Source organism: Balaenoptera physalus (genome assembly GCF_965194825.1).
Source record: "Balaenoptera physalus genome assembly, chromosome: 17".
Lineage (NCBI taxonomy): Eukaryota > Metazoa > Chordata > Mammalia > Artiodactyla > Balaenopteridae > Balaenoptera > Balaenoptera physalus.
Window position 1 is genome coordinate 40,445,012 of NC_138895.1, and position 27,022 is coordinate 40,472,033.

Consider the following 27,022-nt stretch of genomic DNA (forward strand, 5'->3'; position numbering starts at 1 on the left):
TTATACTCAGTATTTTTCTATCTTGAAATATTTCACTCATTTTTTTTTAAATGACCTAGGGATTAATAGATTATAGATAAAAGTCACCAGTTTAGTAATTTTAGAATTTGGGACATATTAACCATAAATCTAAGCAAAATCAGATACAATATATGGAGTGAACTGAGCCTCTTAGAAACAATATTTATTTTTTAAGCATATTTAGTGAATAAATCCCTTAAATTCTAGTGCTTAGATATTTCTACCCCATGGGTCAATTAAATTTTATTTTAAAATATAGCGATTAATAAAAAAAATCCAGAAGTTACTCCATTAAGAGGAGAGTTCCTCATTGTAGCCAGCAGGAAGTATAGTGATGGAGATCTTTCCTTTGCTATGTTTTGTTCTCATGTTCTTCTGTAAACCTGTAAAACCTTCACTCTCTAAGTGACTTCAAAATCACCATGATGGCATCCTTCTTTGTTTTCTCACTCATTCATTCATATGATGGATCCTTGTTGAGTACCTAGAAATATAAGATCAAGTGCAAGAGACTATGTAGGACTCACAGATAAAAGATACAAGAATCCTGTCTCCCTCCTTGCCTTCCTTGATAAGGTCATGTACACAAATAAGTATTAAAATATATAGTAGAAAGGTTGAGAGATATTGCTTTGGGAACATATATCGTCCAGTAACAGAGATTAGAAAGGATTACATGGAAAGAAAAGACTTTGACAAATGGATAGAATTTGAATGTTTCAGTTTCCAAAATCCCTTTCCTACTTATCTACCCATAGGAAGCAAAAAGTAAATCCTCATCTAGAGAAGACCAGAAGTGCCTAATAAATGATACTGGTATGAGGCAATGAGCATGGTCTTAGGAAAAAGCAGATACACATAGTGATACATTTCTCATATCAAAACAGGATTCTTCCTATTAAGATCTTGACAAGTGGGAGTAATGGACCAAATCAAACACAATGAAATATAAGGTTCCACTGCAAGGACCTGTATAGAGATGTGGGGACATGGTCTAAAACATAGCATTTGTTACATTGTTCAGGGTCCTAGTCAAGGATAAACTCTACAAGGATCAATAACATAATGTGGCCAAAGTGCTTTCTGATATATTAAATTTTTATTAGTAACATATTTCCATGGCTCAAAAATCAATATTAATGTAAAAAATATATGCTTCAAATTGGTACTCCAATTTCTGTGCCAATCTACCATGCCTCACTTCAGAGACTTCCACTTAAATTACTATTATTTTTAATCCTTCCAGTGTTTCTTTAGCCTAGTACAGGTAATATATACCTGTAATATGTAATACACATATTATCTTTTCTCCATCTTTCATACAAAAAAAGGGAATATGCCTTCCTCATTCTTCATCTTGCTTTTTTCACTTTATTTTATATCTTGGCAACCTTTCCACAATGGTACGTAGAGTTTCCTCATTTCTTTTCCAGCTGCACAGTGTTCCAGTTTGTGGGTATATCACGGCTTATTGTGGTGGTTTTAAAATATGGCTGCAAATTCTTTGATACTCATCCCATTAGAATTGAAGTCTATGTTCCTTCACCTTACGTGCAGGTGGTTTATAACTGTTTTGACCAATAGAGCATGGCAGAAGTGACACCATATTTGACTTCCGAGACTAGGTCATAAAAGACCATATGGCTTTCACTTAGGTCACCTTGTGTTCAGGCATGTCTGATAGTTTTAATAATGACCTATGTCCTCATTAGGGACTGGCAATAAATATAAATACTACTTTTGTTGAGCAAGGCAAAGCATTCTATATAGAGAACCAGAATAGGATCCCTGAATTCTGTAAACTTGGAAAATGGTTTTCTTATAAATAACTTTGTATTAATTGGCAGAATCCATACAGCTCAGTAGAAATCAATGTTTATTTGGGAAATTCCTATGGCCTAAGATTAATAACAACTCAGGCGTCTGTGAAAGTCTTCTATTTAAATCTGCTTCCTATCCCTTCTATGTATTGCTGTTCCTCTGGATGGTGAATCATAGCACTTTAATCTCTGAAACTTTAAAACTTCACATGTTCAAATGATGAACTGTTAGAGGCTTTCTTGTATACTGGTTTTAAATCCATATTATTGATCTGCGAAGCTCAACTATCTCAACTTGACAAAGCATAGGAAGAAAAAATATTTTGCCATTGCCTTTAGAAATACATGCTTTGAATAGAATGCCCTGACTGGTCATGTGGCACATACAAATACTTCCTATGGAAGAAAAAAATATTGCACGCTAGTTGGTCTTCTGATGCTTAAAAGAGCCATGTAACACTCCTTAATGTTCAATAATACTGTCTTGAAAATTTTCAAAAAGGTACTGGAAGAAATAGAAATTTAAGTAAAAAAGACATTGGAAGTAAAAGAATGAGGTAAAAAAAGATAATAATCATCTATATTTTAAAGTCACAGATATATTCTCTTAGGTGTATCCAGATTCCTTACCAAGAACAACTGTGTTATGGAATATAAAAGCAAAAGGGAACACACTACACCACTCTTTCTCAGGTGGAAAACTGAGGCCCAGGGATGTAAAGTAGCTACTCTGAGGTCAACAGCTAGTAACTGGAAGAAAGAATTCAAGTGTCAGGTCCCCCAGGGCAAACTACACCTGGTGGCAGATCATTTCTGAGACTATACAGGGATTTAGTTATATAATGCTTGAGAAACTTACCTGAAGACCAGGAAGAGGAGGTACACTTTTCACTTCTTTTTCACATATTTATTTTTATTCTTACAAAGAAAAAGAAGTTCACTTTATAACAGCAACCAGGGAAAGGAAAAAAATCTAGAAAAGTGCCAAAGCAACACAAACTCTGATGCACTCCCTACTCAATCCACCAAAAAAAAGTATGGAAGTTCTCTTGAAAGAAGAATAGCAGACAGAATGTGTTCCCTTTTAAGAACTATTAAAGCGTTGTCATTCTCCGGTTATGCAATATCTCTTCATCTTCATAAAAATGAAACTCATAACAGCTGAGCATAAAGCTGTACTCAGGGTTGTCTGCTTTTCCCCAAAGTGGAAGGATTAGCATTTCCACTGATCACTTCCCAGATAGTTGCTTACTGCCTTCAAATATAGTTATGAACATCCATCCTGCTAACTCTCCTCTTTAACATCTGAGCTATCTAGCTAACATCTGTATGCATCTGGCAAATCTTGTAAGATTTTTGCAGAATGCTCTGTCCTAGAAGTTTGACATTCCTGAAAAGAGTTTGAAGAATCCTTGGAAATAAATGAGAAGCCGAAAGCATCATCTCCCACTACAGTGAAGTATTACCATACATATAATAAATAATTGTTGAATGAAATGTACTCCTCGGGCCTGATCTTTCCCCGACTCCAGACTTGTACATCCAACTGCATACTGGATATTTCCAATTGAATGATGACTAAAGGTATTTCAAACTCCACTTGTCTGAAACAAAATATTTATTTCCACTGTCCTTATCCTCACCACCCCCCCAACACACACCCAACTCCTTCTGTTTGCCCATTTTAGAAAAAAGTGCAATTTTTTACCTAGCTGTTTAGGTCATTTTTGAGATTTGTGATTCCTTTCTTTCCACTGATTCAATCCATCAGCAAGTCCTGCTGCTCTATGGATGAAATATGTCCTGAATCTAACCACATTTCACTGCTTCCATCACCTCTACCCTGGTTCAGAACAACATTACCTCTTGCCTATTCCACTGTAACAGCCTCCTGATTAGTTTCATGTCTTATTAGCCTCTTATCATTTTTCACCCAATAATTCATTCTCCAAACACCAACCAGGATGATCTACTTAAATGTAAAGCATTTAATATCTCATGTCTCTCATCTGCTCCAAGCCCTTCATGGCCTCCCATTATCCTCCGCACACAATCCCATTTCTGATGATGGCCTACAAAGCTGCCATAAAACTTGTCACCTGCCATCTGCCTCTACAAGGATGAAGTACTAGCCACTGCAGTTGCTGATCTTCAACACACTCTGAAAGGAGTTCACGGCGGAGATCAGGAAGGAGGCACTGTGTTCTCCAGGAAAACCTGGCAGAACAGGTCTTCAGAGAGTTAGATATTTTTCAGGAGAAGATATTACGAGCCCAATTTCTTGCATCTTCTCATATCTAGAAAAGCACTAAAATCATTAAAGGAGACATCTGCTCCTCATGACTAGCAGCAACCTTCTGCCAAAATGTGTGCTTGATTGCACATATAGCCCTTTCACTAAAATCACATATATACTGACCTCCCACCTTACCTCTTTGGAACAGATCCTCAGAGGTATCTGAGGGGCTGTCTCCCAGCCTATATTTCTCATTTTGCCCCAAATAAAACTTAACTCATAACTCTCACATTGTACATTTTTTCAGTTGACAAAGCTCTCCTGGACTTCCTAGTCTAGTCCTCTAACTTCTTCTACCACACTCCCCTAAGTCACCACACTCTAAACAACTGTCCTCCTTGTTTTATAACAGCATGTTTTGTGCCTGTTGTTCCAGCTGCCTGACACACTCCTCCCCTAAATCTTCCAACGGCTGATTCCGACTCATTTTTTGCGTCTCTGAGCAATTATCATATCTGAGAAATCTTTCCTGAACACACTACCTGAAATACTCCCCGCACCACCATTTACTCTATCCTCATGCCCTGCTTTATTCTCTTCACTCTCTGGAGTTATAATCCTTACCAAATGTATCTCTCACTGAAATATAAACTCCCTAGCATCTGGAACAGTATAACAGGTGCTCAAATATTTGAAATGATAACTGACTGAATAAAACATTTCTTGATTAATGTTTTAAAGATGTTTGGTAGAGTCAGGAGGAAATGTGGGCATTATAAAATAGAAAAAAAGAATCATAGAGCTTGATGCCTGCTGAATAACAGAAAAGGATTATAATAGGAAATGGGCTTGCCATAATATTGGAAAATTGGAAGCAGATGTACTTCAGCAACGTTTGGGCTCTATTTTCACTTCATAAGGATGTGGTCTCACTGAAGGAGATTTTGATTCACGAACCATTTTGTACAACAAGGATCTACTGTACAGCACAGGGAACTATATTCAATATCTTGTAATAAACTATAAGGGAAAAGAATCTTAAAAAGACTATATATATATATAGTATAACTGAATCACTTGGCTGTACACCTGAAACAACATTGTAAATCATTTGTACTTCAGTAAAAAACAAACAAAAAAGAACCATTTTGAAAAAAAACTCCCTTAAATGGAGCATCAGCTTTAGCACACAGCACAATATCAAGTTTCCCTACTTTCTCAGTATCACAGCAGGTCCACACCCATACTGGGACCTTCACAGAGCTTCAGGTAGCTGCTCTCAAATATGCTGCATCTATTTCCACTCATTGTGACAAACTGGTTTCTAGTGGGTTTCAGAAACCTTGGCAAATATTGATAAAATGAGAATTTAATTTAATCTTACAGTTGGTTGTGCATATAGTGTGGGTCTCTGGGTCTACATCATCTCTTCCTGCCGGTCCACAGCCAACCTTAAACTCTGCAAGGATGCAAGGAGGTTCCGAAATTTAAAAGACTGCCCAAATAGATTCAAGGACTCTAACTCAGTGCAATGGACTGAATGTTGTGTCCCCTCAAAATTCATATGTTGAATCCTAACCCCCCAATGTGATGGTATTAGGAGGTGGGATCTTTGGGAGGTAATTAGGTCATGAGAGTGGAGACCTCATGAATGAGACTAGTGCTCTTATGAAAAGAACCCAAAAGAGCTCTCTTGCCCTCCTTCTGCCACATGAGGATACAAGGAGAGGTTGGGGGTCTGCAATCCACAAGTTCTCACTAGACACCAAATCTGCTGGCACCTCCATCCTGGACGTCCCAGACTCCAGAACTGTGAGAAATAAATGTTTGCTGTTTAAGCCACCCAGTCCATGGTATTCTGTTATAACAGTCTGAACCAAGACACTCTAGTGCCTAGTAAAACTCTAGTCTAGTGTAGAACATAGTTCCAAGTGAAATAAAACTTTGCCTCACTTTAAAGTAAGGCACCATTTTTAACTTTAGATTTCTTCAGGTAGAGGATCACTAAAAATATACTTTATTTATTGTACAATTTCTAAGTAAGAAGTATAAAAGTTCATATTAAATAACTTATCTCTCAAACCAGGAGTCAACTTATTCTCTAGTCACTGAAAACATTTCCTCAAGCAACTTCGAATTTACACACTTTTTAAAGTGAAACAAGGTAAAAAGGAAATGGCAATGCCTTCTAAAATGCAATTATGTTTCATACGAAATCTAAGCATGTTTCAGAATAAAGGAATATTAACCTCCTCATTGAAGTTAAGTTGCTTTGAGGTAATTTTACAATTAAAATAAATGCACATTAGAGTATTACATTAGATGGAAATGAACAGTTCTTCAATTCTTTAAAAAGGATTTGAATATAAACATATTTTTCTTTTTGAATTTTTGAATTTTATTTTATTTATTGTTTTATACAGCAGGTTCTTATTAGTTATCCATTTTATACATATTAGGGTATATATGTCAATCCCAATCTCCCAATTCATCACACCACTACCCCCACCCCCACCCCCCTGCCACTTCTAAGCAAACTCTCACTAAGGTCACTAATAACCTCCATGGCACTAAGTTAAAATGACATTTTTTTAGACCTTATCTATTTGCTCTTTCTTGTAGCTTTTGACATGTTTGACCACCCCTTACTCGAAGTGTTTTCTTCCCCTTGATTCTGTGATATTACAGTCCCCTGGCTTTCATCCTACTTCACTGGAAGACACTTATCAGCCTTTTTGCAGGCTCTTCTTAATCTGACTGCTCATTAAATTTGGGAGTTTCTCAAAGCTTTGTCCTAAGCTCTCTCCTCCTTTCATGTTATTCTTTCTCCCTGAGTGGTCTCATATAAAGCTTCCCAAACTTTTTCACATTTTGGTACACAGAGAAAACAACAATATTTGTATAGCTACTCAGAGCTGGAGGCCACTGGACTAAAGGCTTCTGTTACTCCAAGAACTGAGGATAATCCATATCTTAACACATGTATGTTCTATCTCATTACATTCCATGGCACACTGGTGGGGCTTTGCGAAACTCTAAATCAAGATCCATGTATTTGGCTATCACCAATATGTAAATAACACAATTTTATATTTCCAGCCCAGATCTCATTTCTTAGCCCTACACCTGTAAATCCAATTGCTTATCTGACATCGCTTCTTGGATATTTGAAAGCACCTTAAATGTATCATGTCTAAAACTAAGCTCATGATCTGTATTCTTCAAAACCTGGTCTTCTGGTGTTTTGCCTCAGTGTAGGCAATCACACCAAGTTGTAGAAGCCAGAATTCTAGGAAATATCCTTGCCACCTCCCTCTCATTCCTACATTCAATCTATCATCAACCCCTCTTCAGTAATTCCTAACATCTACTTATCTCTCCACTTCTACCACCACCTGAGTCCAAGTTATCATCACAGTTTATCAGATTTGTCCAAATCATTATAGTAGCCACTCAAAGTCATCTATCCTCATCTACTCTGGCCCTTCTCTAATTCATTCTCTGATCCATAGATAGAGTAATTAAAAAATAATAAAAGATCTAACCAGATCATCCCTTTGCTTAAGGCAAAATTATTCAACATGACCAATCATCCCTGCATGCACTGATTAATACTTATTGTTCTGGTCATCTGTTGCTGCAGAACAAATCACCCAAAAACTTAGGGCTTAAAACAAAAATTTAATATTAGCTTTCATGATTCTGTAGATTGTTCAGACTCAGTTGGGATGTTAATCACCTAGAATCTGTCATGCAGGTGCAATAAGAATTTGACTTGGCTTGGAGTCATCTGAAGGCTCAAATGGGCATCCAAGATGGCTTCTTCACTCACATGTCTGAGGGCTGGTCAGGCATCCCTCTCTCCATATAGCCTCTGCAGGTGGCTAGTTAAGGGTTCCTCAAAGCATGGCAGTCTCAGGATGTTCAAATTCTTACATAAGTTACTTTCCTCAGAGTGTACTTTATAAGAGACCAAGGCAAAAGCTGCAAGACCTCTTGTGACCTAGTCTCCAAAGTCATTCAGCTCTCTATTACCTTATTCTATAGGCCAAAATCAATCACAATGTCAGCCCAGATTCAAGGAGAAGAATTATCTAAGGACTTGAATATCAAAAAGCATAGTTCTAAGGAGAGTCTCTGGAGAATATGAACCACACCAACCTCTCCACTCCCATTTTGCAGCACATTCCCTATTGCTGTTTCTACGTTCACCACACTGGCCTTCTTTCAGTTCCTAGTACTTACCATACTCTATCCTGCTAAAGGCTTTTGCACATACTTTTTTTTTTGCTTAGAGTGTTCTAATCTCCTCCTTGCCAAGTTAACTACTGCTCAGCTTTCAGACCTAAATCAAGTCTCAGGAAAGCCTTTCCTGACCAGGTTAAATCTTTTCATTATATACTCTCACAGCACTGGATATATTTTTAGCATTGTCCTCATCCCCACTGCACTTTTGTATTTGTTTGAATGATTATGTAATTTATGTCTCGATATCCCCCACTAGACTGGAAGAGGAGCCATGTCTGTTTTTCCCTTCTTACCACAGAGCTTGGCTAGTACTCCAATATTTATTTGCTGAATGAATAACAGAAACAAACTAAGCAAATGAAACTATCTCTGTATAACAAAGTACTCTTTTCCCTATAGAATTATAGTGAAGTAGATAATCACATTCCCATATTCAATACATAATTAGACAACCCAAATATAAACCATTTTTCACAGATGATGTCTCATAAATTTAGAGGTCATATTCATTTGCCACATCTTACCTATAAAATTAGCAGGTGTATAAAGAAAGCAAACAAATATAGCCAAATTGTATGTTTTGTGGTATTTTTTCCAACCTCCTTTCAAATGAGCCTAAAACTCTCTTTGATTTTAATTTCTATGATTTAACAAAAGCTGACAAATATACCAAATGGGGCACTGTAATCACAGGAGAGGTGATGTCCTCCTACTCTATGCAGGAATCCAATACTGACAGCAAAGACCACTAGAAGCATTCCACTTAGAAACCCAGGAGGATTTGTTACACAAATGAAACCAGATGCAAAATACTAACTGCTCCCCCACTACATTATCGATAACTTGTCTGTAAATAAACACTCCATCAACTTTCAATTTGAAATGGAATATTTCATCTTGGGGTGGGATCTCACATTCCTGTTCTTAGAAGGTTACACAAATAGCGAAGGGTTGAATTGGAGAAAATAGTCACTAGTTATAGCTATTAACCACTTCTACGAAAATTTTTTAATGTCTGGGTAACTATAGATGGTAATTATCATAAACCAAAGTTCTTTACCAAAAAGTACATTCTATTTCTGGTCTTTTGAATCCCAAGCTTCAACTCTACTGTTGTCAACTCCTGAAAATATTTGGTCTAGTGACAGACTGTTTCTTACAATCTGAAATGATTCAACCATGTCTTTACTTATTCTTTCTCCTCATGTTCCATGAGGGCATGGATTTGGTTACTCTTGTTTACCTAGAGCAGTCTCTGGCACGTTGTCCCGCCCGATGAATTACTGAATGAGTAATTAGCACTGCTCTTCTAGAATCAGATCTTGTGTATTTACTCAAAATAGTTATCAAGATTCTTATTTGTTATTTATTAAGAAAAGATATTTTGTCAAAAATGCAAAAAAAAAATGCCTTTTACTTCTCATTTATGCTTCTTGCTTCCTAGGTATTATGCCATATGAAATTCGTGTTTCTAATTATCTAACCTGTCTCATTCACCAGTTAAGAAAAAAAAAAAAACATTCTACAATAGGCAGAAAGAGCTTTTTGCTAAAAAATGGTTACAAACAAGACAACAGGCCCAAATTGGAGTCACTTATGCCTCTCTCAAAAATTGACTCAACCCATTCAATCAGGAATCTCCTGATCAGCACTAGTGAGGTCATCTGTCTGATAGGCCCCTGCCATCCCCTAAAGAAAAGTGACCTTGCCACAACCAATCCACATTTTGCTAGTATAACTTCCTTGTCCCACTCCCTTCTGCCTATATGAGTCTTTAATTTTGTACAGTTCCTTAGAGCTCCTTTTTATCTGCTAGGCGGGATTCTGCCTGATTCATGAATCACTAAATAAAGCCAATAAGATCTTTAAAATGTACTCAGTTGAATTTTGTTTTATAACACATTGAATTTCTTTGGTTGTTAAAAGTTTTCTGGAATGAAACTTCTTTTTCTTAGTGGCTGAGCTGAAACTTGTACCATATTTTGTGCTTTGAGAAGTCTTATCAGAATAACAACTATTTGGCAAATGATAAAGAAGTCTACAAGCAGGTACGTGAGTCTGACCATTTTTGTGGGATAATTTAGCCACTCTCGGACTAAAAATAAAAAACATAGATGCAAGATAGAGAGCATGAAAATCTGTTATGGGACAGTTTCTTAAATCTAAATTCTGTCTCTCAATAAATCATCAAATATTTTGTCTTAAAAGGGTGAATTGATGAAATTGAAACAGTCATTAATAAGTGTTTAAACCTGTTGTAGACCATACAGTTTAGATAACAGTAAACACATTACCATCAAATTTGCCTTTTAAGGAAATTCCCCCAAGAGGTGTCCTCTGACACGTGTTTAATGCTGACCAACAAACATGACTTGTGGGTTTTCTATGGGTGAGTATCTGTACCATTTTGCACCTTATTTCTCAACTCATTAAACACACTAAATTATTCACTGCTAAACATCCTTTTCGTTTGTCCTGCTTCTTGTTAAGTGTGGATTAAGATCTAGATTATTGCTTTTCAAGTTATAAAGTATTAAATGGAAATTTTAAATGCTTGACAATTTCGACCTGCTCTACAGCTGCTCCAATTCCAGACTTGAATGTAGAAAAAGTTGTGTTACAGGAAACAGGATCCACCCACATTTTCAAAGGCATTAATGTTTGCCTCCTTGGGTTTTTAAATGTCTCAAATTCAGCCAAAAAGGAGAGATGCACTTAACCTACATTTGCAAGTGCCATATTTGACCAATCTTTTCACTACTCTAAGTGGTTTTTTAAAGTCTTGCCTTCCATTTTCTGTAACTACTGACTCCGCCTTATATCTACTATAGGAATCAACTAAAAGGCTTAGAACAAGGGTAGATCTTGGAATAAATTGAATAGTTTGGTAAATAGATTTCCCCCTTCTTTCTTCAGACCCCATTGCCATCAAATCTTTCTTGACTCCATCTTACGAAGAGAAATAAATAGAAATATTTATTTTATTAACTTGCGTTACTTTTAAAAGTCAATTTCAATCTCACTCAGATATGCATCAAAAATATTCCATCTTCTCTTCTATTCCTCTTCATTTACCACTAAAACTAACACATACTCCTTACAAGTAGAAGCAATAAGGAAGGGCAGAGATTTCAGACATGTTAGGAATATTGATTAACTCTTCTCCTTTTGCTAAGGCAATTCCCTGATTGAACAGACCACTGGTGGGTGAATGGTAGGAAATGCATATTTTTCAAGCTAAGCCCTTTCAAGGACAGATGCCAAGGTGAGCAGTACTCCTGGTTTCTCAGCAACCTGAAAGAATTTGTGAATGACTGTGAAAGATTTGCACCACCATCCAGCTGCACTTAGGAGCTGCTCTAAAACAGCAAAGCCCAACCGGGGCAATTCATGTCACATCCTGTACCCCTGGGTCAGAAGTGGTGAAATACACACACACACACACACATACACACACACACCCCAACAGCAGTGGATAAGACAGGGTGCACACACACACACACACACACACACACACACACACACACATCCCATACCCGTGGGTAAGAAGGGGCGGAATACACACACACGCACACACTCACACACCTCACACTACACCACGAGAAAGCCCTGCGGTGAAGCTCTCAGGCAGGCAGGCTCTGCTTCAGAAGGCACAGTCAGCATCCCTCTCTCCCAGCCCAAGTGAGAGGCTGGCCTCCGCCTCAGAACTCCCTGGTCTTTACATCCTAGGCTTCTTCGTACAAAGTAGAAAGATCTATGCTGGCCTTACCTCTGGGGCTGCTTTCTTGTAAGTATGGTGGGGCCGTGGGAGTGACATTTCCAGAATGGGATGCGGAGAGCAGAGGCGAGCGTTCGTCCACCCCATCAGCAGCCATGACTGCAGCAGTGGCGCCGGGGCCGGGATGGAGGCTGAGTCTGGGGTTGCGGCTCCGGTTGGAGGCGCTGTTAGTGCTACTGCCGCTGCAGCCGCCTCCGGGAGGACCCGGGATGTGTCACAAGGTAGGAGGCGGGCAGGGAGGGGGGATGCGGGATCGAGAGGCGGGGAAGGGAAGCGCGCTGGGAAGCACGCCTAGGGGAGGGGAGCGGATAAAGAAAAAAAAAAGAAAGGGCCCGGGAGAGCTGGGGGAGGGGAGAATGGGAGGAGCAGGAGCCCTGGGAACGTAGTAGGGCTGACTAGGAAACGCTGGGAAGGGAAGGTGCCAAGTAACCGAAAGCAGAGAAGAGGTAAGTGGGAGGGAGGGGTTACAACTCTTTCTTCTTTGTACTTCACGTTTCCTTAACTAAGGAAAAAGAAGAGTAAAGAGCAGCCTGAAAGGGGGCAAAAGGCCTGTGGCTTGATTACAGGAAAACCACACCGATCACAAATCCAAGTTTAACTCCTCAAGGGAGGAAGAGGAGTTCTTTGCTGTCAAACTTTGCAGCAATTATATAAAGAAAACTTATTCCTAGGGTTATCAATTCCTTCTCGAGGGCTGCTGCTTTTGTTAGGAAATCATTTTTCAACATCTGTTGTCTAAGAGGAAGTAGATTTTTGTATGAGCAGTGCCATTTCCTGCTTTTCCTTGTTAATTTTTAAATATCTGTTTGGCACTCTAGTAACTGTACCTTATTGAAACTATGCATAGTGTGTTGGTTTTTACAAGTTTAATTTAACAAAATAGGTTGTCATTTTAGTTTTGTTTTTGTACTGTATTGTCCCTGACACATATATTATAATAAAGTTATGAATAATGTAAGGCAAATAACTATTTTCTTTAGCTGATGTCTTAAAATAATCATTCACATGTAAAACAGTATTAAAAACAAGCTAAGCACAGATCTCATCTTGCTTTTTGTGTTTATTTTTTTCTTTTCTTTTTTTGGTTGCTTGCTAGAGTGGTTTTAAAATCAATGTTTTGAACATGCCCAGATAAAAAAATGCAATGGGAAAATAGTCATGGTCTCAAACCGATCATTTTTCTGCAACAGTTCTTTGAGTCATTCATCACATATTATCATGTGATTACTGGTCTACACATATGAATAGAGGATGGTCTTGGTCTTCAAGATGTCTGTCAGATAGCACAGTCAAAAACAAACCAAAAATGAGGCTGGTATTCTTTAAAGGGGCTGGAGATTGAAAGGGGCATGAGTGAAAGCAAACTGTAGACATTTGAAACTACCTCTTATATTACATGCCCTCTGAAGATACTATTTATTCTGAAAGTTCCATTTAGGCACCAGCTGGAAATCCTAAGGGAAAATCAAAGAATAATGTTTTCTATGATGCAGCATCCTTTGTGGATCAGTAGTATCAGGAGACAACACAATATAAGGATTCCCAGGGACCTCCCTAGTGGTTCAGTGGTTAAGACTCCACACTCCCATGCAGGGGGCCCAGGTCTGATCCCTGGTCGGGGAACTAAGACCTCACGTTTGGCAACTAAGCCCATGCGCAGCAACTACTGAGCATGCATGCGTTCTAGACCCCCACACTCCGCAACTAGAGAAGCCGGCACACTGCAACAAAGAGCCCTTGCCCCGCCACAAAGACCCAGTGAAGACAAAAATAAATAAATAAATAGGATTCCCATAGGATATAATCCAAGGGCATTTATAGGTCTCTAGGAACTTGGAATGTGAGGGGTAAAGATGTAGCACTCCCTGCAAAAGTGAACAATTTACAAAAGAAACAACAGTGTTTTTACAGTTGCAGCCTAGAAGCTATTGAGATAAAGAAACTTTTAAAAAGAATCAACAAAATCCTATTTCTATACAGTTAGCCCTCCGTATACATGGGTTTCCGCATCCACAGATTCAACCACAGGTGAAAATTTTTTGCAAGAAACAATTTCAGAAAGTTGCAAAAAGCAAAACGTAAATTTGCCATGCTCAGGCAATTATTTACATATCATTTACATTGTATTAAGTATTATAAGTAATCTAGAGATGATTTAAAGTATACAGGAAGATATGCATAGGTCATATGCAATACTGTGTAATACTACGCTATTTTATGGAAGGGCATCTAAAGATTTTGGTATCTGTTGGGGGTGGCAGGGAGATGGTGGTCTGGAACCAATCCCCCATGGATACAGAAAGACAAGGGACGACTTTAGTGTCCTATCCTGTCACCTATCACACTTTATTGTAGCAGTGTATTTACATTTCCATTACCCACCCACCTTTTATCCCCAACTGACTTTATGAGGTCAGAAACCAAATCTATCTCATTCACTATTATATCTCCAGTATCTGACACAATGCATGGCACATTAATAAGCACTTGATAAATGTTTGCAAAATAAATAACAAATGAGTATATGAACAAATCCTACACAGTCCCAGAATCTTACTAAAACAAATTGTAAACGGGAAAAAAGTTAAGAGCATTTCTTGACTGTTTGATGAAGATGAGAGTTTTGCCACCTATTTTATTGTTCCATTTTATCTTTACAGCTAGACTTTCTTTATTGCCCAGGTAATAATGGTATAAAGGTTTTTTGGTTTTTTTTTTTTCATTCTTTACTTCTTTATATGACTTCTCTATTAATTTCAGAATTAAATTGAGGGTGATACAGTTAATGGGTATATTGAGATTATATTTGCAACAATGCCAAATTTCACAAAAAGTAAAAAACTTTTATTAGAAGAGTATCACTTCATTCTAGTTTAAAGATAATTCTATAGTTTATGGTTACTCAGCAAATGTTAAATAATACTGATCAATCTAAGGCATTTTATGATTATGATACTTTGCCATCACTATTCATTTTCACTTTTGGAATAATTGTATGGTTAAACAGATAATGTATGAACTAGTAAGAGATATATCTTACTACTTACTTAAGCGCTTAAGCTACAGTTCCAGTTATCTACTACTAAGTAACAAATTATATCAAAACCCAGTGGCTTAAAATAATGTGATTTGTTATTTTTCATGATTCTGTTGGTTGACTGAGTAGACATTCTGTTGGTCTTGCCTAGCCTTACTTAGGCAACTGCATTCAGCTAGCAGGTTGGCTGGGGGCTGGGCTCAGCTGATGAGACAGCTGGGATGGCCATGAGTCTCTCTCCATATAGTCATTCAAACAAGGCTTCTTCACGTGCTTAGTAGTCTCAGAGCAGTGTTCTAAGAGGGCAATTGTGGAAGCTATGGAGCCTCTTAAGATCTAGGCTCTGGACCTCAAATAATGTTACTTTCACCACATTCTTCCACCTCCTTCAGCCTGCCTCCTGCCCAAAGAAAGTTGGAGGCCCAGAGATCTCTTTTCATGGTCAAATGTAGTCACAAGGCCAGTGGAGGAATAGATTTCATATCTTCATGGATGGAGTGGCAATGTCACAGTGCAAAGGGCTGTGGAACACAGGAAGGCATGATTCATTGCAGGCCATTATATAGCAAGCTACCATAGTCTATCCTCTGGCCACAATGGTTCATGTCCCTCTCACAGGCAAACTACATTTGCCCATTCCTAAGACCCCAAAGTCTCATTTAATCACCAAAGTCATCTTTGTGTATCTTGTCACCTAAATCAAGTCCAGGTGCAGACAAATTTCCTTGGGTATGATTCCATAGGTTCAGCTCCTTGGGTACATCACCTGTTGATTCAGAGAGCTGTGAACTAAAAAGACAAATTATGTGACTTCCTCATCTCCCCCTGCCCCAGCCTCCAACATTTAACAGTGAAACACGAACAGCATAACAGCAATAAACACTCCAATTTCATAAGGTGAGGGGAGGGAGCTGATGTGCATTTAGAATGGAAAGAACATAGTGTACACTGAACCACAGAATTCTGAAATCCAGTTGAGCATATGTCACTAGCACCCTTGACACTAGAGCCAGGGAACGCTCCTTTATTAGGGCATAGTTCTGCTCTTAGTGTTACTGGGTTTCCTCATCTATTGCTGTCCTTGGCTCTCTGCCCTGCCACTGAGTCCTTTCTTTTCTATAACGTACAACTCCTGTTTGTAGCTGAGTAGCTTTCCCAGTCTGCCTCCTGCCCAAACAAAGTTGGAGGCCCAGAGGCCTTTTTAAAATTTTGAACTGTCTCTGTTCCTTTTAATCCAAGTTAATACAATTCCCTTAAAAACTTTGCAGGCTTCTTATAAATCTGATTGAGGTTTACTTCCTGCGGCCAAAGCCACAGACATAATTCTTTTTGAGATAGGCATCTCTATACATTGGGCCATATTTGAGACCCTTCAGATTTGTAGAAACCCCTTTGTCTTACCTAAGGAAGTCTTCAAATCACTGCTTGAATCTTTCAGAGGTCTTAACAAGGAGTTTTATAGCCATCCCCTTGGATTAAAATTTTATCCTGAGGCCATTTCTTATGTTAAAAATCTTTTACTGGACTGTTCTGAGTCCTCTATATTTCCTCTAAATTCTGTTGTAAACTGAAAGTTCTTTTTTAGTTCATCTCTGTGGTAGGGAAAATAATGACCCCCAAAAGATGTCTACACCTAATCCCTAGAACCTAGGAAACCTTACATAGCAAAAGGGATTTAGAAGATGTGATTAAGGGTTGCAGATCTTACGATGGGGAGGTTATCCTGGGTAATCCAGGTGGGCCAATGAGTCTTTAAAAGCTGAGAACCTTCCTGGCTGTAGTTAGTGATATTCACACAAGAAGAAGGAGGAGAGATTAGAAGTGTGAGGAGGACACACCTACCATTGTTGACTTTGAAGGTGGAGGAAGGGAACCAAAGAGTGTGGGTGGCCTTTAGAGCTAGGGGTGACTCTCAGCTGACAGCAGCAAGGAAATGAGGATTTCAGCCCCACAAACACAAAGAACTGGATTCTATAAACAACTTTAATGAGCAAAGAAATTGTGAGCAAAGAAGAACACAGAGCATCACTCATCACCCAGCTATACAAGGGTTAAGTTGAAACCCACTGCAGTCTCCCCTGAGAGGAATTCAAGATGAAAAACAGGATGAGGCACTCTGTGCTTTCAATAAACAGGCCCCTAGATAGATTCATGTCTCAGGAAGAATTTCAATGACTCCAGATTCTTGCATCTTCCATACATAGAAAAGCACTAAAATCATTAACTCGAGATGTCTGTTCTTTGTAATTAGCAGTCATCTTTTACCAAGATATATGCGTGACTACATGTATTTTCTGGCCAAAAAATCATGTATTCTGGCTCCTCCCCTAGCTCTTTGGAGCACTTCCTCAGAGCTGTCTCCCAGGCTATACTCCTCAGTAAGACCCTGAATAAAACTTAAACTCACAACACTTTATGTTGTGTGTTTTATTTTCAAGTCAACAAATAGATCTTCCCCTAGAGCTTATAGGCAGAACACAGCCTTGCTGATCTCTTGATTCTGGTCCAGTGAGAATTATTGGACTTCTGACCTATGGAAATGTTAAAATAAAATAAAATAGAGGCCAGGCTTGAAAATCCTACAAGCAGACAAAGTCATTTAAGTTACCTAAAGAAAATAAATCTAGCTTATTTCATGAACATAAGTAAAAATCAACGTAGGTTTTTTCTTCTAAGTGCCTCTGATAATCATCTTCCTAAAATGGTACAAGTTAATCAATTTTAATGAATCCCCTACCATCTGGAAACCTCCATTGTAATACCCGATCATTGTAAAGGTTAAACAGCTTTCTTACTTCTACTATACAAAGTCATCCTGTGACATCATGCCTCTGAATTTCATCTCAGTGTTGGATTTGAAGACTCCCAGTTTGCAAACTATCCTTTTGTACACCATAAACTCTTACTTAATACTATTTTACTGATCTAGTTTTAATTTTTACTATCTCTAAATTTTGACAGAACTATAAAATAATAAACTTATGTTGTTTAAACTGCTAAGTTTGTGATAATTTTTTTATGACAGCAATATAAAATACCACCTCTCATCAGACAAAGCTGAAAGAAGCTAATTGTTATTTTCTACACCCTACGTGGAAATTAGTGAGATCAATAAGTTCATTAGGTGCATTTTCTACCTTCCAAGTTGCCATAAGCAATAGTTAATTGGTAGACCTCTCTTCTCTGGTCTCCCATAGCAATTTCCTCTCTGCTTTTTAGCTTCTACTAACAGTTTCCTCTCTATTCCTTTCAGCATTCTCAGGCTGCCTAGTCCTGAAGACAATGCCGTATACTTGGGTTTTTTTAGAGCAATACTAATTTCTATTATATTTATCTATTGCTTTGTACTTTCAGTACCAATTTCTGTTGGATTTACCTATTGCTTTGTACTTCCAGTACCACTTTCTGCTTTTTTACTGCTTTTTAAAAATCCATCATCTTACAACTTAGTGGATTAAAACAACAATGTATTATTTTTCAGAAAGATGCATTCAGCTGGTGGATCAGCTGGGGACTGAGATCAGCTGAGAAAGCTGCATTGGCTGAACCCCTGTCTCCAAATGCACTTTTACCCTGGGCTTCCTCTTTGCATGTCAGTCTCAGAATCGTACACTTACAGGGCAAAGGCAGATGCTTCCAAGGCCTTATAATGTTACAGGGAAGAACAAAATTTGACCTCATGTTGGATCTGTTTCTTTTACCTTAACCTTTTCTTCCAGTTGCTTTTGTTCACTAAGAGGATACTGTCTATACATAATGGCCTGCCTCCGGGAACCCTGCCCCTCTGCCTGAATGTTAAACCAAAGTGCTTTTGTTCCGGGAAACATCCTGACCCTGTCCACCTGTGGATGGCTAGGAGAAAGAAGAAATTAACACATCCCCTCCCTGAGGCTGGCCATTCCAGGAGATATTTGCAAAACTTATGGCCTTTTTACTTTATTCCCTAACCTCCTCCCCATCTCTGTTCTTTAAAAGAAACTGGCATCCAGACTCCAATAAGCTGGTTCTTTTGAGACACTAGTCTGCCATCTTCTCGGTATGCCGGCTTTCAGAATAAAGTCATTATTCCTTGCCTCAACACCTCATCTCTTGATTTACTGGTCTGTCATGCAGTGAGCAGAACGAGCTTGGACTCAGTAACAATAAGCCCAAGGTTTTGGAACATGTACAAGTTTACTTCTACCACATTCTATTTGTCAGAGCAAATCACAAGGCCAGGTCACATTCAAACAGGCAGAGGGATAAATTCAGTCTCTTGATGGAAGATGTGACAGTTTCACATGCAGAGGATCATAGATGCAGAGAGGTGTGATTCATTGGAGGTCACTTTATAATGATTTATCACAACCACAAACGATATTTTGTGTAAAAAAGGCATAAAGACAAAGGAGAGTTCTTCAAGGGACATGATGTTTTGGGGAAGTTTAATTTGAAATGCTAAAGTCCATCTGAGAAGGCTATTTTATGAATATCTATGCAAGATATCTATGATATTTAATGAATATCTATCATAGATTTCATGAATATCTATGAATATTTTATGAACCTCTATGTAAAGTATGTTCATATTAAATATGTACTCGTAAGGGTTATAACTGCTTTCCTTAGCACATACCAGGATACCACCTCTACTCTCTTAACCTGACCTCTGTTTCTCTACTCTGTGCCAGGAGAGCCCAGGCTTGGAAATCAGATAAAATTATACTTGAATTCACTACCTCTGAGTAGTGATCTTATTTAAGTTAGTTTAACATCTCAAAACCTCAGTTGTCTAATTAGTCTGTAAAACAGAGTAATGATACCTACCTTATGGAGTATTTATTATAATTTAATGAGAAAATATATGGAATGTAACTATCAGTGGCTGGCACATAGACTTGCCATAAACATAAGCTTTTTTATCACTTTCCCCTTTTAGCTCTATTGGAAGGAAAACTAGGGGACAGGCATCACTGAACTAAGCTAGAAGCACAATGGGCCAGAACATGTTTGTATTTTTAACTCATTAATTCATCTACATTCACCTTACAGTTATTATATAGTACATCTCAGGTGTGTAGTCTGTATGCTTAATGCAAGAAATCTAGGGTATCTCAGCAGGCCTGAGGGAGTTGTATTTATGCATGAATGGGGACTTCCCTGGCAGTCCAGTGATTAAGACTCAGTGCTGCCAATGCAGAGGACACAGGTTCAATCCCTGGTCGGGGAACTAAGATCCCACATGCCACGTGACATGGCCAAAAGAATAAAAAAAAATTCATGAATGTTCCTAAGGCTTTTGGAAATGCTCAGTAAAAAGGACTTTGAGGAAATAGGGATTTAGATTTCACATGAAGGTTGAAATATGAATGCCCCTTCGTTATATGCATACCCTGAAAAAGCAGGAAACTGTTTCTTAAGTGAGGAAAACTTGAAGGATGGGTACACACTCTGCTAAGACTAGGGTAAATAGGTTTACCTTCAGCTCTGAGGGATTTTGTTTACTTCTCCAGCAAACAGAATTATAACTCTGAGAAAATAAGGTCATGTTCTAAAGTTGAAAAAGTTGCAGCATTTTGCAAAAACAATAGAGGAGGGTTGAAGTCTTGACTATAGTCATGGAAGAGTGGTTTTTTTTCAATTAATTAGTCCTAGATTGCCTCTTATTGTCTCAGTTTCATCAGCAAAATGGGGGATAGCTGTCCTACATCTCACAGGATGCTAATAAGAGTAAACTAAGGTCCAAGCTCTATAAGCACACCCCAACAGAACAGAGTGAAATGCAAAGTTCCATAGACAAAATGTGACTTGAAGTTGTGTGGAACTTTTCTTGTTGATCCAAAACTGATAGTTAGCGTCCAAAACTGAGGCCAAAAAAAAAAGCAGTAAGTATCTCCACCTACTAAATCAGCAGAACTGGCCCCTCAATAACCACAATTACCCCAATCCATATAAACAGGAGAATGAGAAGGAAGAAAATGGAAATTATTGAAGTCATGAATTGTTGGTTTAGGGAATTCTTCTGTGGCTTCCCCCTGCCCTTTTCTGAAAAGTCAAGTGAGAAGTGCTCTAAGAATAATTTGCAAAGTTTGGATGTATCTGCATAAAAGGAAAACTAACACCTCATTTTCAAATTAGGACACAGACTACCTGCTCTTCCCAAAGTCTGTGTGAACAGGAAAAAAAGAATTGGTGAATTATGGCAGGGCAAACAGAAAGGCCTGTGGTGTAGCTCAGCTGTCACTTCTGCTTTGATGAGAATGTGAGTTTCTTGTAGGCCAAAGTAGCACCACAAAAATTAGCTAGGGGGCTTCCCTGGTGGCGCAGTGGTTAAGAATCCGCCTGCCAATGCAGGAGACACAAGTTCGAGCCCTGGTCCAGGAAGATCCCACATGCTGCGGAGCAACTAAGCCCGTGCGCCACAACTACTGAGCCTGCGCTCTAGAGCCCGCGAGCCACAGCTACTGAGGCCCGCGTGCCTAGAGCCTGTGCTCCGCAACAAGAGAAGCCACCACGATGAGAAGCCGGCGCACCGCAACGAAGAGTAGCCCCTGCTCGCCGCAACTAGAGAAAGCCACGCACAGCAACAAAGACCCAACACAGCCAAAAATAAAGAAATAAATAAATTTATTTAAAAAAAAAAATTAGCTGGACTTGTGCCATCATGATGGCAGCAACAAAAGAAGCTAACTGCTGGGTGAAAAAACCCCAGCAACCAGAGCCCATGGGGTATTCCACTGAGTACAAGAGCTGAGGAGGACTGGAAGAAGTTAAGCAGGACACCATAGATTGCGAAGGCCCTAAAGAACTCACATTTGTGCCTCTTCTAGAAATCCAGTATTTGAGTGCCTGCTGTGGAGAAAGTATTGTCTGTCAATGACCAGTCAGTGTTGGCCCAAGAATTAGTATCAAAGAACACAAGGAAGACTACGACAGCCCTTTGACTGCCTCCAACTCCTCCCTGTGTCCACTTCTTGGAGGAGGTAGAAACTAGAAAAGGGAAGAAGGACCTGAAGCCCAGAGGTAAACTACATTCTTTCCCCCAAGGTGGAAAGTGGGAAAGAGGCAAAAGGAAGACCATACCCCTCCCCATTTCAGGTCCTTCAAGCCACAATACTAGTAGATGACAGAAAAGAGGAAATCTTTGATTTGGATATGAAATTGGAGTTTTAGACTGGATGGATTTTTAATCACTGAAATTGACAAGGAAGTTATAGAATCTACCCAAGATGTGATGATGTGATAAGATATCTGTTACAGGAGGCAAGCGAGAATTTAAAATGGCCCTATTAGGGGCAGTATTTGTAGGAAACTATAACTGTTTCTTATCTGTACCTTGCTAAGTTCTGTTTGTTTAATAACTTGTAGAGATAGATAGATGATTAGATCGATAGATAGATATGGATAAATGTAGAAATATATATGACTGTTGCCTCAAATTCAAGCTTTTCCTTGATTCAAATATTTTTGATTAATAAATACAAGAATTTGGTACTAAATTCTGGGGCTACAAAGATGACAGGGCATTTAAGAGGTAATTGAGGTTAGCTCTTCCCTGTTAGTCCAGTGGCTAAGACTCTGTATACCCAGTGCAGGGGACCCAGGTTCGATCCCTGGTCAGGGAACTAGATCCCACATGCCACAATTAAAGATTCTGCATGTCGCAACTGAAAGATTCCACGTGCCGCAACTAAAAGTTGCTACAACAAAGATCCCTCATGCAGCAAGGAAGATCCCATGTACCACAACTAAGACCTGGCACAGCCGAATATATACTTTTTTAAAAAAAGAGGTAATTGATGTTAAATGAAGTCCTAATGGTGGGACCCTAATCCAATGACATTCATATCCTTATAAGAAGAGCCACCAGAGAGCTAGCTTGCTCCCTCTTTCTTTCTCTTTCTCTCTCTGTCTCTCTCTTTCTCTCCATGAATCTGCACTGAGGAAAGACCATGTGAGGATACAATGAGAAGACAGCCATCTGCAAGCCAGGAAGAGAGTCCTCACCAGAAACTGAGCCCTTGATCTTAGACTTCCAGCCTTCAGAACTGTGAGGAAATAAACTTCTGCTGTTCAAACCATCTGTGGTATTTTGTTATGGCAGCTTGAGCTAATACAATCTACATAGAATAAGATTGCTTTTTAAAAATCCTTTTAGCCCTTGGAGGTACACATACACACATCTCATGGATAAACCTATTTGAGACCATAGAAGCAGTTGATTAATGTAAAAACACATTTTATGATAAGAAACCTACTTTTCCTATGGTTTCAGAAAACAGTTGGGTAAGAAAAATACCTATTACCTCTTTAGAAGTTGGTATTCCCAGCATTTCCTCCTGTGAGATACAGAACCACATTCTAGTTTTCATTTCCACACTTCTAGGCTTTTTTCATTTCTACTTCTAGGCTTTTGAAGGGTCTATCTGCCTGTTACTTAAGTGCAACATCCCATTTTATATAACCAGTCCTCTATTTTTTAATTTTTCAGAATTGTTGCAGTATTTTTCTATTCATTCATTCAGCAAATGTTTATTAGGCACCTTCTATGTGCCAGGCACTGTTTAAGGAGTTACAATATCCCTCACCTCATTATAACGAAAAATATAGGTAACAGTTTAACAAGGATATATAATATATCAGATGGTGATAAATGTTATAAAAGAAATAAAGCAGAGTAAGGGAAAATGGCAAAGATGGGTGGAGGAAGCACATTGCTTTTTTACATGGAGGAGCTAGGAGAGGCTTCACTGACATTTAAACAGGTATGTGGACAGTGAACAGCAAGGCCCTGAGAAGGGAGCATGCTTGGTATATGCAGGAACAGCAAGGAAGCCTGAGCAAACTGAGCTGGGGGGTTGGGGATGGGGGGGTGGGGGAGTAAAAGATGAGATCAGAGAAGTTTGGCATGTACCCCAGATGGGGCAGATCGTATGAGGCCAGTTTGGTATATCTTCTGAGTTGAGAAAACTTTTGAACTCTTGTTGGCTTTTGAGCAGAGGAGTAATGATATTGTAACTGAGCAGAACCCTATAAGGCCTTCCCAAGACAGACTTTCCCCCATATCCTCTGCTTTAGCTCCTCTCTGAAGTACCTAGATAACATTATTTGATGTTCATTTCCTGAGTTGTTTTACAGGTGTGAAAAACTCCCACCAAATGGAAGATATTAACTACTTGATGACCATGAGCACATAGCTCCAGGCCTCTTGGAGCCAAAAGATTGATAATGTTAACCCCTGTGACAACACCCTGTTCCCTCACCATCAGCCTGTCAGACACTTGTGCACAAGCTGATCACATACCCTGCAACCATCTCCCTCACCTGGCTTTTAAAAATGCTTTTCCAAAATTTGAGCGAGCTCAGGGCATTTTTAGGGCAGGAGCCACCTGTCTCCTTACAGGGCCCTGCAATAAACCTTTCTCTGCTCCAAACTCCAACATTTTGGTTTGTTTAGCCTCACTGTGCATTGGGCACATGAACTTGTGCTAACAATATGACATAGACTCTATTTTTTTTATTATTTATTTATTTATTTTTATTTGGTGTGCCAGGTCTTAGTTGTGGTAGACAGGCTCCTTAGTTGTGGCTTGATGGCTCCTTAGTTGCAGCTTGCCATCTCCTTAGTTGTGGCACGTGGGCTCCTCAGTTGTGGTATACGAACTCTTAGTTGCAACATGCATGTGGGATCTAGTTCCCCAACCAGGGATCGAACTCAGGCCCTCTGCATTGGGAGCGCAGAGTTTTAACCACTGCACCACCAGGGAAGTCCCAACATAGACTTTAAAAGGATCACAAGGGCTACTATGTTAAAATTGGACTATAGGTAAGAAAGACAGAAGAAGTGGAAGTGGAAAAAAAGGGATCAGATTCTGGATAGCTTATAAAAGCAAATCTAACATGATTTCCTTATGGATTTCACATAGTTTATGAAAAAGAGAAGTTAAGGATGACATCAATCAATCTTAGAACACTTTTCTGATTATTTATTCCTGATAAAGGTTTTGAAGTGGTAGGCTGGATCAAAGGATATGCACATTTTATTTTATTTTATAAATATTTATTTATTTATTTGGTTGTGCCAGGTCTTCTTTGCGGCACACGGGATCTTCATTGCCGCATGCAAGATCTTCATTGTGGCATGTGGGATCTTTAGTTGTGGCATGCAAACTCTTAGTTGCAGCATGTGAGATCTAGTTCCCTGACCAGAGATTGAACCTGGGTCCCCTGCATTGGGAGCACGGAGTCTTAGCCCCTGGACCACCAGGGAATTCCTCAAAGACTATGCACATTTTAAAATCTTTGGATATATATTGTCAGTTGCTCTTTAGAACCTGAGAACAATTTTTTACCCTCACTTGTGGTGTCTGACACTGTACATTTTTCAGCAGCCAAGGAAAATAACATTATTTTTACTGTGGATAGTTTAATAGGAAATATGTTATTTTTGTAATTTACTTTATTCTTGATGATTCTGAATATTATTTTTGATCATTGGTATTGGACATTTTTCCACTGGGGAGTTCATCTTTTTGTTATCATTTATAGTTTTATTTATAAATTTAATATACATTTTACTGATTGATTAATAAAACCCATTCCTTTTCCTCCTGGAAATCGAGCTAAACTATATTTCCCAGCCATCTTTGCATTTAGAGGTCTTCATATGTCCAAATTTTGGCCAATGGAAGGTTGGTAGAAGTGTTATAGACTACTTTTAAACCAGGCCATAAAAACCTCCCTTACATCATCCTCCATGCTCTTTTCCCCTCTAAGATAGAATGTAGGAGATGACTCCCAAGGAGACTGGGGAGTCACATGTTGAAAATGGCGCAAGGAAGGAAGGATCTTGAGATACTACATCACTGCATATAGGAGAGATGCCCACAAAGACACCAGTTTTGCAGTGTTTTATGAGCAAGAACTATACTTCATTGTGTTAAGCCACTGAAATTTCAGAGTTTATTTATTACAGCAGGAGGTGTTTTTCTTAATTAATAAAGATATATATATTAAAGAGTTATAAAGAATTTATCTTCATATAGTAAATATATTTATCTTTTGTCTGTGTGAAGAAATGTAAAATTTTCTTCTCTGAATGTATACTGACATCCATGCTCCCTCATACTGAGAGACTAATCCATTCCTCTAAATTCTTTCTTTGAGTTGACAATTCCAAGAACAGGACACAATGGACTGAAATTGGCCAAATGCTCTCATGCATGCACACACATGCACACACGCATGTGCATGCACACACACACACATTTTCTGAAAGACTACCACACCTGCTTGAGTGGTCACCAGAACTGCAACTGGAGCTCTGCTACTTTTGTTTCTTTGCCATATAAAACCCCTCTTGTTTCCCATTTTCCAGGAAACACTCCCTTTGGTTATTCTTCCTATTGCAACAGCCTGAATAACATACCCATCCTTGAGTCACGGACAACTTTTAAAAGTTAGACATGTAGTAAATACAGTATATATTTTTCCTAGCTTATTGTTTGTCTTTTGATTTTGCCTGTGTTGAAAATATGTTTAATGGTTGTCTAATTTTCCACTATAAGCTGTCTTTGTATATGATCTTTCTTTATATTCTCTGTAATTTAGAGCCCATGAAATATCAAACTGTCTTCTTTTGCTGGTAGAACTCCTATCCTCATTCTTTCCCAATTCGGTTACACCCAGAATATAGGATGCATGAGTGAACAATGTGCCATTTCTTGCTTTGTCCCTCTCATGCCTCATTCACTCTCAAGACTACTCTCCCTTTTGGTTATCTAACTCTTAAGGTTATGCTTCAGGTCACTCAGTCTTTCAGGGGGATCCTGCCTTGTCTGGCTGGTCAGTTTGTCATTGACCTCACTTGTCACATATTCTCACTGATCACCCTGTCCATGCTA

General features: G+C 38.8%; 1 protein-coding gene across 4 annotated transcripts in view; it reads right to left on the reverse strand.

Annotated features, from left to right (window-relative positions):
- Positions 1 to 26,579, reverse strand: part of PIP4P2 (phosphatidylinositol-4,5-bisphosphate 4-phosphatase 2) — a 103,006-nt gene extending 76,427 nt beyond the window's left edge. For 3 of the 4 annotated variants that reach the window (XM_082434191.1, XM_082434194.1, XM_082434193.1), the window contains exons 1-2: positions 12,095 to 26,579; positions 5,462 to 5,536 (exon numbers count right to left, since the gene is read on the reverse strand). In XM_082434191.1, coding sequence (XP_082290317.1) covers positions 5,462 to 5,536; positions 12,095 to 12,200 — 181 coding nt within the window. In that variant the 5' untranslated portion in view covers positions 12,201 to 26,579. The remainder of the gene's footprint in view (positions 1 to 5,461; positions 5,537 to 12,094) is intronic. The other variant, XM_082434192.1, reaches the window with a different exon arrangement.
- Between the last annotated feature and the right edge of the window lie 443 nt (positions 26,580 to 27,022).